A 13,828-nucleotide genomic window follows, 5' to 3' on the forward strand; every position below is an offset into this window, starting at 1 on the left:
ATCAATAAGAAATATACAAATGATCTACCTTTTTTTAATGGGCAAAGGATATGAACAGACAGTTTACAAAAACAATTAAAAAGGTCAAAAAGCAATAAAATAGTCCCACCTATTTGGAAGGACGAAGTGGGAGGATCACTTGAGCCCACAAGTTGGAAACCAGCCTAAGGCAACAAGGCGTGGAGGCCCATCTCTTTATGTATTTATTTATTTATTTATTTGTTGAGACAGTGTTTCACTCTTGCTGCCCAGGCCGGAGTGCAATGGCACGATATTGACAGCCTGGGCAGCAAAAGTGAAATTCCATCTCAAAAAAAAAAGAATACCAGAAGGGGCTGGGCACGGTGGCTCATGCCTGTAATCCCAGCACTTTGGGAGGCGCTCTCTGCACTCTACCCTGGGCGACAGAGTGAGACTCCATCTCAAAAAAAATAAATAAATAAATAAAAATAAACATAAAATTTTAAAAATTTTATCCCATCTACAAATCCTTACAAATGCAAAAGGTAACTTTTTTTTTTTTTTTTTGAGACGGAGTCTTGCTCTGTCCCCCAGGCTGGAGCGCAGTGGCCGGATCTCAGCTCACTGCAAGCTCCGCCTCCTGGGTTCAGGCCATTCTCCTGCCTCAGCCTCCCGAGTAGCTGGGACTACAGGCGCCCGCGGCCTCACCCGGCTAGTTTTTTGTATTTTTTAGTAGAGACGGGGTTTCACTGTTTTAGCCAGGATGGTCTCGATCTCCTGACCTCGTGATCCACCCGTCTCGGCCTCCCAAAGTGCTAGGATTACAGGCTTGAGCCACCACGCCCGGCCTTTTTTTTTTTTTGAGACAGGCTGGAGTGCAATGGCACGATCTCGGCTCACCACAACACTTGCCTACCGGGTTCAAGCGATTCTCCTGACTCAGCCTCTCGAGTAGCTGGGATTACAGGCATGTGCAACCACGCCCGGCTAATTTTGTATTTTTAGAAGAGACATGGTTTCTCCATGTTGGTCAGGCTGGTCTCGAACTCCCGACCTCAGGTGATCTGCCCGTCTCAGCCTCCCAAAGTGCTGGGATTACAGGCATGAGCCACCTCGCCTGGGGCAAAAAGGTAACTATTTAAGGATGTTCACTATTGTATTGTTTACAAAGAAAAAAAAATCTGAAACCTTAATGTTCATCAAGATGGAAATAAACAAGGCACACAAATAAACTGGAATACTGTGCAACAATTTTTTAAATGTTAGCTGACTTAGATGTCTAAAATACACTGTATGGCGCATTACAGGTGCTCAATAAATACTGGATGAAAATATTTTTGTATGAACACAGAAAAAAGCCTAAAAGCATATACACCAAACTGGTAAGAATGATTTCCTTCAGGAGCATGGGATAAGTAGATGAGGAGAATAACTATTGTGTGTCTTTTATACTTTTGCATTGTGACGATTTGTAAAATAAGTAGGAGCTAATTTTTTTTTTTTTTTTTTTTTTTTTTTTGGTGAGACGGAGATTTACTCTTGTTGCCCAGGCTGGAGTGCAATGGCCTGATCTCGGCTCATCCCATCCTCCTCTTCCCAGGTTCAAGCGATTCTCCTGCCTCAGCCTCCCGAGTAGCTGGGATTACAGGCATGTGCCACCACACCTGGCTAATTTTGTATTTTTTTTTTTTTTTTAGTAGGGACGGGGTTTCACCGTGTTGCCCAGGCCGATCTCCAACTCCTGACCTCAAGTGATCCACCCGCCTCGGCCTCCCAAAGTGCTGGGATTACAGGCGTGAGCCACTGCGCCCGGTCTTGAGCTAATTTTTTAAAAAGATTTTTTTAAAAGACATTCCTGGTGATGTTTCTTTTTCTTTCTCCATTTTGTCTCTACTTTAGAGTGATCCTAAAACACACAAAAAACGTACTTTCAATGGCCCAAATCATGGAGTGGCTCAGGGAAATGAAATCTGCCTAAAATAAATAAATAACTAAATAAATAAAAAGTTGAGAATCCTTGTCTTTTTTTCATCACAAAGAGTTTTTTTTTTTCCTTCTTTTGGCATCACCATTACTTCTCCTAAAGTCATGACATATCACCTACAGCAAATAATGAGGACTTAAGTGGAATTGACATCTCCTTCCATCAAGCGCATTTGCAGTCCATCTTCAGCAGGACCTCTCTTTTTTTTTTTTTTTTTTTTTTGAGACGGAGTCTCGCTCTGTCGCCCAGACTGGAGTGCGGTGGCGCGATCTCGGCTCACTGCAAGCTCCACCTCCCGGGTTCACGCCATTCTCCTGGCTCAGATCCCAAGTAGTAGCTGGGACTACAGACGCCTGCCACCGCGCCCGGCTAATTTTTTGTATTTTTTTTTTTTATTAGAGACGGAGTTTCACCGTGTTAGCCAGGATGGTCTCGATCTCCTGACCTCGTGATCCGCCCGCCTCGGCCTCCCAAAGTGCTGGGATTACAGGCGTGAGCCACCGCGCCCGGCTAGCAGGACCTCTCTCTAATGGCTAAGGCTAGGCAGAAGAATTTGAAGACAGTATGGTTTCCATTTTCCTAATGCAGCCTGGCCCAGGAGCCAGGTCTCCCATAAGACTAGTCTACTGGGGAAGTCAGGGTCTTTTCCACGTGTGGAGGCTAGTGTTCGATGCTGGACGGCCTGGAATAAAGGAGGAAAGTGAGAAGGTAACCAGGCTGGCCTCGGGATTCGCAGACCATGGGGGGGGCTTTGACTTCTGCAGGGAGGTGAGCAGTGTGGCCTCGGGCTACTCAAGGAACGCTTCTGCGAGAACACTCATTTTCAAACTGGTTGAGCGCACAAGGCAAGAGTGTGCAAAGAAAAGTTAACGCCTCTCCCAGCTGACCCCAAAATCTACTGATCTGGGCTTGATAGAAAAAGTTTGGAGAAGAACCACCTCGGACGAGTTACGTGAAAAGGCTGGGTACGAACTACTTTGGCTCTACTTGGGGCGCCGGCTCAGAGAGATGAGGTGAACGTCCGCGAGGAAGACAGAGTGACGACGATTTTTCAAGGAGTCTGAACCAGCTCACCCAGCAAACCCTCTTCCCATCGAGCACCCAGCGCACAATTATTGCAGGGCCGAGGCTCCTACCCTCAGTCTCGATGGCGACCGGGGCGCGCCCCGGCCACGGCGCACGCGCGGGCCTTGGCGCCCCCTCCTCCAGGCCATCCGCGCACGGCACCGCCCACTCACCAACTGCACCTCTCCGTGCGTCCCCAACCTCACCCGCTCTGAGGCTGCCCCCGCTCGTCTAGCTGCCGAGCCCGGAAGTGGATGTAGCAGCTCGGCGGAGAGGACGAGGGGGAGGGGGAAGTGCTTCCGGGGAAACGGGCCGGGGTTGGTGTTTGTAAACTTGCCTCGGTCCCGGTGGGGGCAGCCGCGGCTGCGGCGTTGGCAGGGTGTGCTGGGGCCTGGGGGAGGCGCCGCGCGGCCGGGGAGCCAGCGGGAGGCCGCGCCTGGCAGGTAGGAGCACGCCCCAGAGAGCGCAGCGTCGTCCGTACAGACGGCAGCGCTTCAGTACCTCGCAAGCCGTGGGGCGCCGCGCGGGAAGGGGGAGGGGAGGGGAGGAGGGGCGCGTGGCGAAGGGAGGGGGTTCTCCGGGGAAGGGAGGGGAAAGGCCGTGCGCGCACACCGCCCCCTGCCCGCGCGTCCCGCCGCGTCCCCGGCCCGGGAGAGGGCTCGCTCGGAGGGTACGCGGGCGCGAGCACGCACCTCGCGCGCTTCTCGCCACTCTCCGGCTCTGCTCCCGGTTGGTGCAGCGGGTGCAGGGGCTGGCTGGCCGGAGCGAGATGGGCAACACGCCGCGCCGGGCTTCGCCTGCCTGCCCTTCACCTCCGCAGCGAGTTTCCTTACCTTCGGGCTGACGCAGAGAACGCGCACGTGTGGGCACTGCCAGTCCCGTTTCTGCCCGCCACCGAAGCACCCAGCAATGGCCCTTGAGTTTTCCTCCACCCTAGTCTGGCCGCCTCTGTAAAGTGCGAGCTTTTCGGGCCGGCCCATTGGGCACAAAAGCCCCAAAGGATCTCCGCCCCCTTTTTCCATTCCTGAGATGGCAAATCCAAGCAATTGCCCTTTTGGCAGAGTTCCTCCATAGGAGGCCCCAATTACTTTTGCTCCTGTTGGCTTCCCCTCCTTGCCCAGGAGACCAGTTCCTCCTATTGACCTAGAAAGAAAACTCTTCTTGACTCATGTCCTGGTTCTGAGCTTCACAAAGAGCGCCCAGCAAAAAAAAGTTCACGTCGCACGTAGTAATGGCCTGAAGATCTTGCATTTAGCAGCCCCCTTCGTCCTTTCTGGTTTTAGGTTTCTGGAACAGATCGTGAGCTTCATCGAGACAATTCAACTGGAAAACCAAGACTGGTAGACACACTTTTTCTTCAGACAATAGGCAGGAGCCAGGCAGAGTCCAAGGATTCTTGGAACACCTATCTTTTCTTTGGAGGACACTAAGTTCTATTTGAAGACAAAGTTCAATATGGCAACAGGACTGATGGGACACGAAGGAGTCGTTACCGTGGTTTGGTGACAGTTGTTCAAAACGACAGTGTCTTAAGGAAAGGTGGACCAAGGAACTCCTGAACTTTTGGGTTGCATTAAGTGAAAAATCAGCATGGCTCAGGTAAAAAAGCTCTAGAGTCCTCCTCCAAGATCACTGGGAAGCCTGTTGCAGTTTCACTCTTGAATGCTGCTCTAGTCAACATATTGACCAACCCCAGTGATCCAAGCTCTGTATTAAGCACCAGGGGGAGATCTAGAGGAAGGAAAGGAGACAGGCCACAGCCCCTGCCTTCAGGGAGCTTCCAGTCAAATGAAGGAGGTAGGCTATCCTGCATCACAGGCACTGATGGGACATTTGCAAAGCAACGTGTACTCAGTTTACTTTTGGTACATTAAGTGCTGAGGGGTGTAAGGGAGTGAATAGTATGGTGAATGCTTCATTTCTTTTTTTTCAACAGGAATTTATTGAGTTCCTGTTGCATGCAAGGCATTGTGCTGGGACTACAAAGATGAATAAGATTGTCCTTGTCCCCAGTGAGCTTCCAGGCTAGTTGGAGTCGGGAGAGGGATGGAAAGACATTTATTTTTATATTCACAATGCCTTGTATAGTGGCTAGGTAGTAGTAGAGACTCTGAATCTGTTGATTGAGGAATGTGCAGTAATAGGGGTATGTACATAGGAGAGAACAGTACTTCTGCTTGGATAGAAAAAGAAAATGAAGGTTGACAGATAGAAGGGCGTTTGGACAAAAGGAACAGCATGGGCAGGAGCTTAGAGTCGTGGGAAAACGTGATGAGGTTCTGGGTACTGCAGGTAGTTTGGTAGTTATAGACTAAGGGATTTAACTGGGGATGGTTATGGAGGTAGCATTGACAGTGATAGGTGAGGAAGTTGTTCCCTGCAGTAAGCAGAGTGTAACCTAAAGCCCTTTTATGCCTTGCTAAGTTAAGCAGCGGAGTAGCATCAGAGCAGGAGTATGTAGGAGGTCATTATCATTGTGGAGGTAGAGGATGGATTGGAGAGACAGAATGAGCAGATAGGCTGTTGTAGTCATCTGAGTAGAATAGCTGTGTGCACACATCTCCAGAGCTTCTCCCAAGCTTTCTTCTAGGGAACCTTCCCTACCAGTCTCACCAGGATGGCAGTCTGATTGTAGTATAATTGGCTTTCCTCCAGCTGCTTCTGAATGCACAGCTTCCTCCTTTCCATATAGAATAGGGGCCCATCAGTTTCTTCTTCCTTTGTCTTTTGCAACCCACTTCTCAGCATTGTATTCACTCTTCTGAGAAGGCTGCCTTCCACTAGGGACTCAGCTTTGTGCTGGACACTGCTAAGCATTTTACATCTTAGTTTACTTTTCATCAACCGTGTAAGGATAAGCATTATGACAGGCATTTTTCATGTAAGGAAACTAAGGCTTGCAAAGGTGAATAACTTGCCCGAGATTATACAGTGCAAACAGCTAAGCTAAGATTTTAACTCTGGATCTTTCATTCCAGAGTCCTAGAAGTTGGAGGGAGGGGTCCTAGAATATACTGATCATCCAAAAGGAATTTCTTCATAAATTTGGGCGTTTGCTGACCAACAATTTCTTAAAAGTTTTTTTTCAGTAAAGTATTTTCTTTCATGCTGGCTAACCGAAGTCAGCCTGAAGAATGTAGCAGTGGAATGAGGAAATGTACTTAAACATACCTTACTTAAGTAATTTTTTAAACTATATGTGGAGCAAGGAATGTGAAAAAATGTGATCATACATGCACACATATAAATGGCCTAAAAGGTCAAGAGAAATACTCAAGAAAACCTTCCAAGTGGTTTAATTTTTCTATCAGTTGCAATTGGTAATACTTAAGGAGTTTAAAATCTAAAGGGAGAAATAGCCTGTAATCCCAGGACTTTAGAAGGCTGAGGCTGGAGGATTGCTTAAGCTCAGGAGTTCCACACCAGCCTAGGCAACATGGTGAAACCCTGTCTCTATAAATGCAAAAAAAAAAATAGCTGGGCGTGGTGGTGTTCTGAAGTCCCAGTTATGAGATAGAGGTAGAAGGATCGCTTAAGCCAGGGAGGTCAAGACTGCAGGCCGGGCGCGGTGGCTCAAGCCTGTAATCCCAGCACTTTGGGAGGCTGAGGCGGGTGGATCACGAGGTCAGGAGATCGAGACCATCCTGGCTAACACGGTGAAACCCCGTCTCTACTAAAAATACAAAAAGAAATTAGCCGGGCGTGGTGGCGGGCGCCTGTAGTCCCAGCTACTCCGGAGGCTGAGGCAGGAGAATGGCGTGAACCCGGGAGGCGGAGCTTGCAGTGAGCCGAGATCACGCCACTGCACTCCAGTCTGGGCGACAGAGCTAGACTCCGTCTCAAAAAAAAAAAAAAAAAAAAAAAAAAGACTGCAGTGAGCCGAGATCGTGCCACTGCACCCCAGCCTGGGCAACAGAGTGGTACCCTGTCTCAACCAACAAACAAAAAATGAAACCAATAGAAAATACAGTTGGCACCAGTAAAGTCTGCCAATCGAAAGTGGGCTCTGAAGCTAATTTTTTTTTTTTTTTTTTTTTTTTTTTTGGAGACGGAGTCTCGCTCTGTCGCCAGGCTGGAGTGCAGTGGCGTGATCTCAGCTCACTGCAGCCTCCGCCTCCCGGGTTCAAGCAATTATTCTGCCTCAGCCTCCCAAGTAGCTGGGACTGCAGGTGCGTGCCACCACATCTGGCTAATTCTTGTATTTTTAGTAGAGACGGGGTTTCACTTATTGTCCAGGCTTGTCTCGAACTCCTGACTTTGTGATCCGCCCACCTTGTTCTCCTGAAGTGCTGGGGTTATAGGTGTGAGCCACCATGCCTGGCCCAACTGAGGGCTGTTGAGAGAGGAAGGAGGAAGGTCCTGAAGGAATCTCCCATGTCAGTGGGTTAGCAAGATGGAACCTCATACCCACTCACAGTTAAGGCCTAGAAATACCTTCAAAGAAATATGTAGTCACACACACTGCCTAGTTCTGATGACAAAGGTGTCGGTAATACTTGATCATTTACTTGATCTGTATTTAAATGCTGAGAGATGACAAGTCGTTCCTGGTGAGATGACTTAGGGAGGACTCTTGAAGGAAGCAAGGCTTTGGCAGTGAGGAGGGACATTCACTGGAGCGAAGCAGTGTGTAGCTGGGTGTAAAAGGTAGTTCTATAGAGAATGGCAGTCTATTTTTGCCCTGCCCTGCCCTGCCAGGTGACCTGACACCTCATCTCCTTTCAACTTAGGCAAGTCTCCTGGCTTGTGAAGGCCTAGCAGGTGTGAGTTTGGTTCCCACTGCAGCCAGCAAGAAGATGATGCTGAGCCAGATTGCCGGCAAGCAGGCCGAGAATGGCGAGCGGGCAGGTAGCCCTGATGTGCTGAGGTGCTCGAGTCAGGTACAGCGCTTGAGTCCATTGTGGCACCTGGGGATTGGGTGGCCCAAGCTCTCTGCCAGGAGATACCAAGCTCTGATTCCTTGATGCTTCTGCATAGGGAAGTGGGGCAAGGGGATCCAGCTGGGGAATGGATGAACATTGGTATTTCAGAAAGCTAAGGAAGGTCTTTTGTGTACCTTCAACTCTTTAAGACCAGGTGATTGGAGAAGAAATAGTTGTATACTTCCTCTAAGCTTTCGGGGCAGGTGGTTTACTCTCATTTATGAATTTTGTCTGAGAGCTGCACTGGGTCTCATCTCATCTTCTGAGATGGGCTGTGAGTTTAGATTTGATTTGTCTTCAAAGGGTCACCGAAAAGACAGTGATAAGTCCCGGAGCCGCAAAGATGATGACAGCTTGTCTGAGCCCTCTCATTCAAAAAAGACTGTTAAAAAGGCAGGTAATGGGGTGGCCCCCCAACTCATAAAGTTTGGTAATGGGGTAATATTCCTCCTCCTTCCCTCTACCATGTAACCTGGAGCTTTCTCTAGATGCTTTGATCTCTGATAGCCAGTGAGTGAGTCACCCAGATTTCATCTAGAGACTACCTTGGTAGTTGATCTCTAGCCTTGCTGGAACAGTAGAGTACAGGTTGGGGAGCATGAGATCCCAGATCCCGTGGCATGGGGGCAGGCAGGCTCCAGCTCAAGTCATACTGAGACTGCTGGGTTTGACAGGATAGACAGCTTACCCACTCCACCTCCTTCCCCAAAGGGTCTCTTACCTCCATGGAGTACAGGAGATGGCAGCACCTTTAGACAGCATCAGAGAGGTTCCTTTCTTCAGCAGCTGGAAGTGGACCAGAGTAGAACAGTCTCTCCAGGAAGAGGGCAGTGGTGGCCTCATGACATGCCTGATTATTGCCCCCAGGTGGTGGTAGTGGAACAAAATGGTTCTTTTCAAGTAAAGATTCCCAAAAATTTTGTTTGTGAACACTGCTTTGGAGCCTTTCGGAGCAGTTACCACCTAAAGAGGCACATCCTTATTCACACTGGTAAGTGTCTTGCTTACATTCAAAAGAGGGAGGATAGTCTATCGCTTGTATTCCATGTCTGTTTGTGGCTCTAGTTGGGTTTATTTTAATGGGTATTAGAAATGAAGGAAGAAGATGAGTCAGTGAAGCAGAGAGATTGCATGGCTTTGTATCTGTTGTCACTGAGACCAGCACCTTTGGGGACCCCTCCCCATTTATGATCACTTAGGTGTCTACATATTACTAATAGCTAAAGTTTCTGAGAAAATAACTGGAATGAGGTCCCTACCATACATACCTCCCCACATTCACTTCTCTCTCCACTTGGGCCAGGTGAGAAGCCATTTGAGTGCGATATATGTGATATGCGTTTCATCCAGAAGTACCACCTGGAACGCCACAAGCGTGTGCACAGTGGTGAAAAGCCTTACCAGTGTGAACGGTGTCATCAGGTAAGGCTCATCCCTGCTGCAATCCCCCACACACTTTTCCTTCCCCAAGAATCAGGGCCACCCTCCCCTCCTGCCTGACAAAAGAGCCACCAGCATTGCTCGCCATATAATAGTTGGCACATCAGGGTGAGGTGCATCTGTCTGGCCTTATGCAGCTGATCATGGGGAGGAGCAGTTAGAAGATTGTAATAATAATAATAATAATAGCATTTCATGATCACTTACTCTGTGCCAGGCACTATGAGAGCATACTTTACACAGATGATTTTATTTAATCTTCACATTGACTCCCTAAGGTAGCTGTATTGTCCTTATTTCACATATGGGAAAATTGAGATTCAGAGAAGTTAAGTTTCCCAAGGACACAGCAGATCACGAACAGAGCTGGGATTCAGTCCAACTTCAGAGCTCATGCACTTTGGAGGAAGAGATACAATCTTTGCCCTGGGGGTCAGTATCTGATCTGATGAGAATGTAAGAGCTGGGGCCAAAACAAGACAAGAACAAGAGATGAGAAATGATAATAGCTAACACTTCCTGGATGCATTGCTAGGTCCCAAGCTTTGCTCCGCACTCTTACATTGAATCTTCAGACACTAGAATAAAAGCTCTATGAGGGCAGAGACTTTGTTCCTCTGGTTCTCTACTCTGTATCTGCCTTGAGATAGATACTCAATAAATCTTTGATGACTAAAGCAGCTGTGCTGTGAGTAGGTACTTTTAGCCTCGCTTTACAGTTTTGTAGATGAGTGTACAGATTCTGGGCTGTTAGGTAACTTGCCCAAGGTCACACAGCTGCTGAGCGATAGAGCCAAGATTCAGCCCCAGGCGCTCTGGCCCGAGAGCTTGCATTCTCCACCACCGTGTGCTCTTGCTGTCTGCGCGCAGGCTGAGGGGATGGAGAATGTGGTATCTGCCTCCTGTGAAAGGAATGAGGTAGCCAACAGGTAGCTGAGTTTCCCCCTCAGGCACTTAACCCTCCCTTTCTTCTCAGTGTTTTTCTCGGACAGATCGATTACTCAGACACAAACGGATGTGCCAAGGGTGCCAGTCCAAGACTTCCGACGGGCAGTTTTCTCTATAGGCGCAAGGGGCCCCCGGGTGGTGGGAGTGATCAGAAGAACCTGCCGAAGAGCACACCCCCTCTGGTCTGATGGTCCCACCAACGCCCCATGTGAACCTGTCCCACTCCTGGAGGAGTGGACCCAGGAGACCAGAAGAATGCATCAGGGGACAGTGGCCCCAGAACCTCAGCTCTGTAAATAATCTGAGACTATGAGTATCTCGGGGAAGTTCTTACAGCATTCCTGGGTAGGGGAGCTAGTCCCTGGACCCTTGGCTGAGGTCATAGGTGGGGACTCAAGGTACAGGACCAAGACTGAAGTGTGGCTCCCACAACCTTGGACTCCAGCTGGCAGCTGAAATGGAAAAGATTGGGGAAGGGGATTTGTTTGTTCTGTTCTTGTTTTCGTTTATCCAAAAGCAACTTCAGCAGGTACACTGTGGACACAGGTAATCCAGAGGTATAAGCGTCCTGGTCCAAAGTAGGGACTATAGCTGGTCCAGCTCTCCCCAAAAATTGGGTTTTTAGTTGTAGCAGCTCCTCAGTGTTTCACAGTCCTGCACTTCACCTCCTTTTTGAGGAAGAATAAGATCAGGAATGGCAGCTGAGCTTACTTTGGCTTCCTTATACACTGTAGGGATAAAAGGAAAAACGGGGTGGAGCAAACGAGGACTGGATCCAAAAAGTGGATGGCACCTCTTCCTTCCTCAAGGGAAAAGGAAGAGTTGTGCCTGTGGGTGTTGTCATGGCCCATGTCACATTGGCACCTGATGGCATCAGCTCAAGTGCCTTTAGGAGGAAACTTGGGTGAGAGTGGCCCGTGAAGCCCCTTTCTTCTTTTCTTGGGGAGTTGGTCTTGGAGATGGTTTGTGGCTACCTCGCTGCCATTGACTCCTAAAGTGAGACGTGTTGAGCAAGGAGTCATGGATGTCAAAGTGGGTTCTCTCTCCTTGTGCCCTCTTAGGAACAACCCAAGACTGGTCCCAAGTTGGCTAACAGCTGCTCAAGAAACAAAGGAATCTGGGGTCTTCTGACATGCCTGTTGAGCAGTAGGAGCTGTTCTCCCTCCCCAAGTCCTATCACTGTATTCAGGTAGAGGAGGTTGGGAGGGGTCTGTCCTTTGGTCCCAAAAAAACAAGATCTCAGCTTCCTTCCTAATGGCCATCCCTACCCAACAGAGTGTGGGGGATGGGGGTGGGGGTGCTGCAGAGAAAAGACTAAAGAAGAAACCTGATGTAGGTTCCATTCTTAACCATATTCTTTGCTCCTCTCTGCTCCAATACCACCACCTTGTCCACTCCCAAAAAAGTAATCAGGGGTGTGTGTGTGGATGTGTGTGTGAGATATGAGTGCGTGTATTTGTATGCTTGCAAGAGATGGCATAGTAATGAGCCAAACACTTCTCTGGCCCTCACCTTCGGGGAGGATGAGTGGAAAATAGCCTCCTCTTGCCCAAACATGAAGGGTGCTTGAGGTCTCAGCAGGAGCTGAAGAACACAATTTAGGGAACAGAAGGGCTTTTGTTTTGGAGGGTTTTTTTTTTTTTTTTTTTTTTTAGATTAAATTCAACAGCCTAGTGGTTAGGGTGTTTCTAACCCAAGCCAGGGCCTGTGAACATGAATTTTCTAAGGTGAAATAAACCTTTTCTTTCTGCTAAAGAAAGAATCTTTATGGGAAGTTCTGGGGTTTGGTTGACCCCCACTGTAACCTGACCTGCCCTGTGGCGGGTAAGGGAACTATGTTAGTAATCATGGAGACTGGGTGAACCTGAGTACCAAGCTGTCAGTAGGGTCTTTTTTTCCCAGAAAATGTAAAGAATGGGATGATTCCTGGCTGTTACCTATTCTGGAGGGGTGGGGTTGGGGAGGGGGTTGTCCATACCTCTGTGGTATGAGTATTTCACGGAAAAAGCAGGCATGGCACCCATTCTATTTTCCCTGACAGCATCTGAGATCTTTTTGGGGAGACGCTGAGGAGTGTGTGCTGCCGTGTACTCATTGCTTTATGCTGACACTCCCATTTGATGTGGTCCAGAACTTAGACCTCAGTCCTTGGATCAGCCCTGTGGTCCCTGCAAGCAGGGGCATCTTTCTGCATGTGAGCCACCCCCTTCCTGTTCAAGGGTTCTGCTGGAGCTGGGGTTTTCGTCCTTCTCTTCTGGGATGATTCACCCCACATCTTCCAGCACCCTGTAAACCATTTTAAAATGTTTAGAAAACTGTCCTCCCAAAAATGCTTATGAAAATGAGAGGCCTTTCTCCCTGCCACTTACAGCTAATCTGTTTGGCATAGGGGTGTATGTGGAGAGACTCACATGAGTGACCTATGCCCCTATGTGTACTAATGTGTGTACTGGGTCAGAAGGTGCCCTGGGTTCCCACAGACCTTGGTTTCCTGCCTGGATGGGTGGGAGCGAGGGAACTTCAGAGAGTATGTGCGAACAGCCATAGCAGAGCCACCCCTGCCAGGGACCCGGTGAGGGAAACTCAGGAGCAGGTGGTTGGTTCAGTTCCCACGCCGATATCTGGGGTAATGGATGTGTGAGAAGAGAGAAGCAAAGCAGTGAAAGGAGTTATTCCACATCCAGAGGGCCCGGGAGTCCCACAGATACCCCAGGGAAGCCACTGACTCAGACCGCTGCAGAGGCTCCTGGGCCCAATGCCTCACCCCTGCTGGCCAGCATGGGGCCTAGCACTGGAAGATGCCTCAGGTGTGTTTGGAGTAGGGGAGACGGAAATAGGGCAGGCTCTCAGAGACCAGGACGGAGAGTCAGGGAACCTGGGAAAGAGTAGTGCCAGTTCCGGGTAGGCTGCTGCACCAGGCCCTACCAGCCCAGGCTATAAAGAGTCTGCTTTGCCCCAAGTCTTTTCCGTCCACCCCCAACAGCCTCGTCATCACTTAGCTACTGATCGCGCCCATGGCTTGACATTGGAGGGTTACATTAGTGGAGTCTGCCACAGCTTCTAACCCTCTCCCCAGATGCCCTTTGCCTCTGCTGTGGCCCTGGGGTTTTATCAACTGTCCCCTTCCTATCCTCCTCTCCACCTTCTTTTTTTTTTTTTAATAATATACTTATTTTGCTATGGGGGAGGGGAATATCAAATGGACAAGATCACTTTTAAATGGTAGTTTTTATAAGATGTTATAAACTTGTATCTTTTTACCATTAAAGTGCAGTGTATGTTCCTTCGTGATACATTTAGGATATTTAAATAAAAGGAAAATGGGGCTTTTCTACTACCTCCTCTTTGGGGAAGCTTTTTCATACTGGTTTTAGTTGTTTTCCTTCCTTTTTTCTCCCTATATAATCACCCCACAACTTCCAGCACCCTATAAGCCATTTTAAAACCCCTTCTCCACAGAGGAGCAAACAAGTAGGAGCAAAAACAGGGCATCAGTTCTCAGCAAGAG

General features: G+C 48.8%; 2 protein-coding genes across 27 annotated transcripts in view; one reads left to right on the forward strand and one right to left on the reverse strand.

Moving 5' to 3' along the window:
- Nucleotides 1-4,342, reverse strand: part of CSAD (cysteine sulfinic acid decarboxylase) — a 33,538-nt gene extending 29,196 nt beyond the window's left edge. For 8 of the 20 annotated variants that reach the window (XR_013401142.1, XM_077954388.1, XM_077954381.1 and 5 more), the window contains exon 1: nucleotides 3,082-3,262. Coding sequence is in view for 8 of the 20 variants with exons in the window: in XM_077954388.1 (XP_077810514.1) it covers nucleotides 3,082-3,159 (78 nt within the window). In the remaining 12 variants the exon portion in view is untranslated. Of the gene's footprint in view, nucleotides 1-3,081; nucleotides 3,263-3,347; nucleotides 3,759-3,843 lie in introns of those variants that run through there. The other 12 variants (XR_013401141.1, XM_028829513.2, XM_028829512.2 and 9 more) reach the window with 5 other exon arrangements.
- On the forward strand, nucleotides 3,338-13,657 carry ZNF740 (zinc finger protein 740). Of its 7 annotated transcripts, none has more exons than XM_077952530.1 (7): nucleotides 3,338-3,453; nucleotides 4,294-4,807; nucleotides 7,741-7,890; nucleotides 8,236-8,325; nucleotides 8,644-8,923; nucleotides 9,236-9,354; nucleotides 10,349-13,657. In XM_077952530.1, exons 2-7 carry the CDS (start codon nucleotides 4,799-4,801, stop codon nucleotides 10,436-10,438), a joined length of 738 nt encoding a protein of 245 aa, XP_077808656.1. In that variant the 5' UTR covers nucleotides 3,338-3,453; nucleotides 4,294-4,798; the 3' UTR covers nucleotides 10,439-13,657.
- Nucleotides 13,658-13,828: the final 171 nt, after the last annotated feature.

This window comes from Macaca mulatta, chromosome 11 (genome assembly GCF_049350105.2).
Source record: "Macaca mulatta isolate MMU2019108-1 chromosome 11, T2T-MMU8v2.0, whole genome shotgun sequence".
NCBI lineage: Eukaryota > Metazoa > Chordata > Mammalia > Primates > Cercopithecidae > Macaca > Macaca mulatta.

Coding starts and splice junctions, on each gene's coding strand:
- ZNF740 (XM_077952527.1), top strand. Junction 7,891..8,235: donor TGCTGAGGTGCTCGAGTCAG/GTACAGCGCTTG, acceptor TTGTCTTCAAAG/GGTCACCGAAAAGACAGTGA. Junction 8,924..9,235: donor GCACATCCTTATTCACACTG/GTAAGTGTCTTG, acceptor CACTTGGGCCAG/GTGAGAAGCCATTTGAGTGC.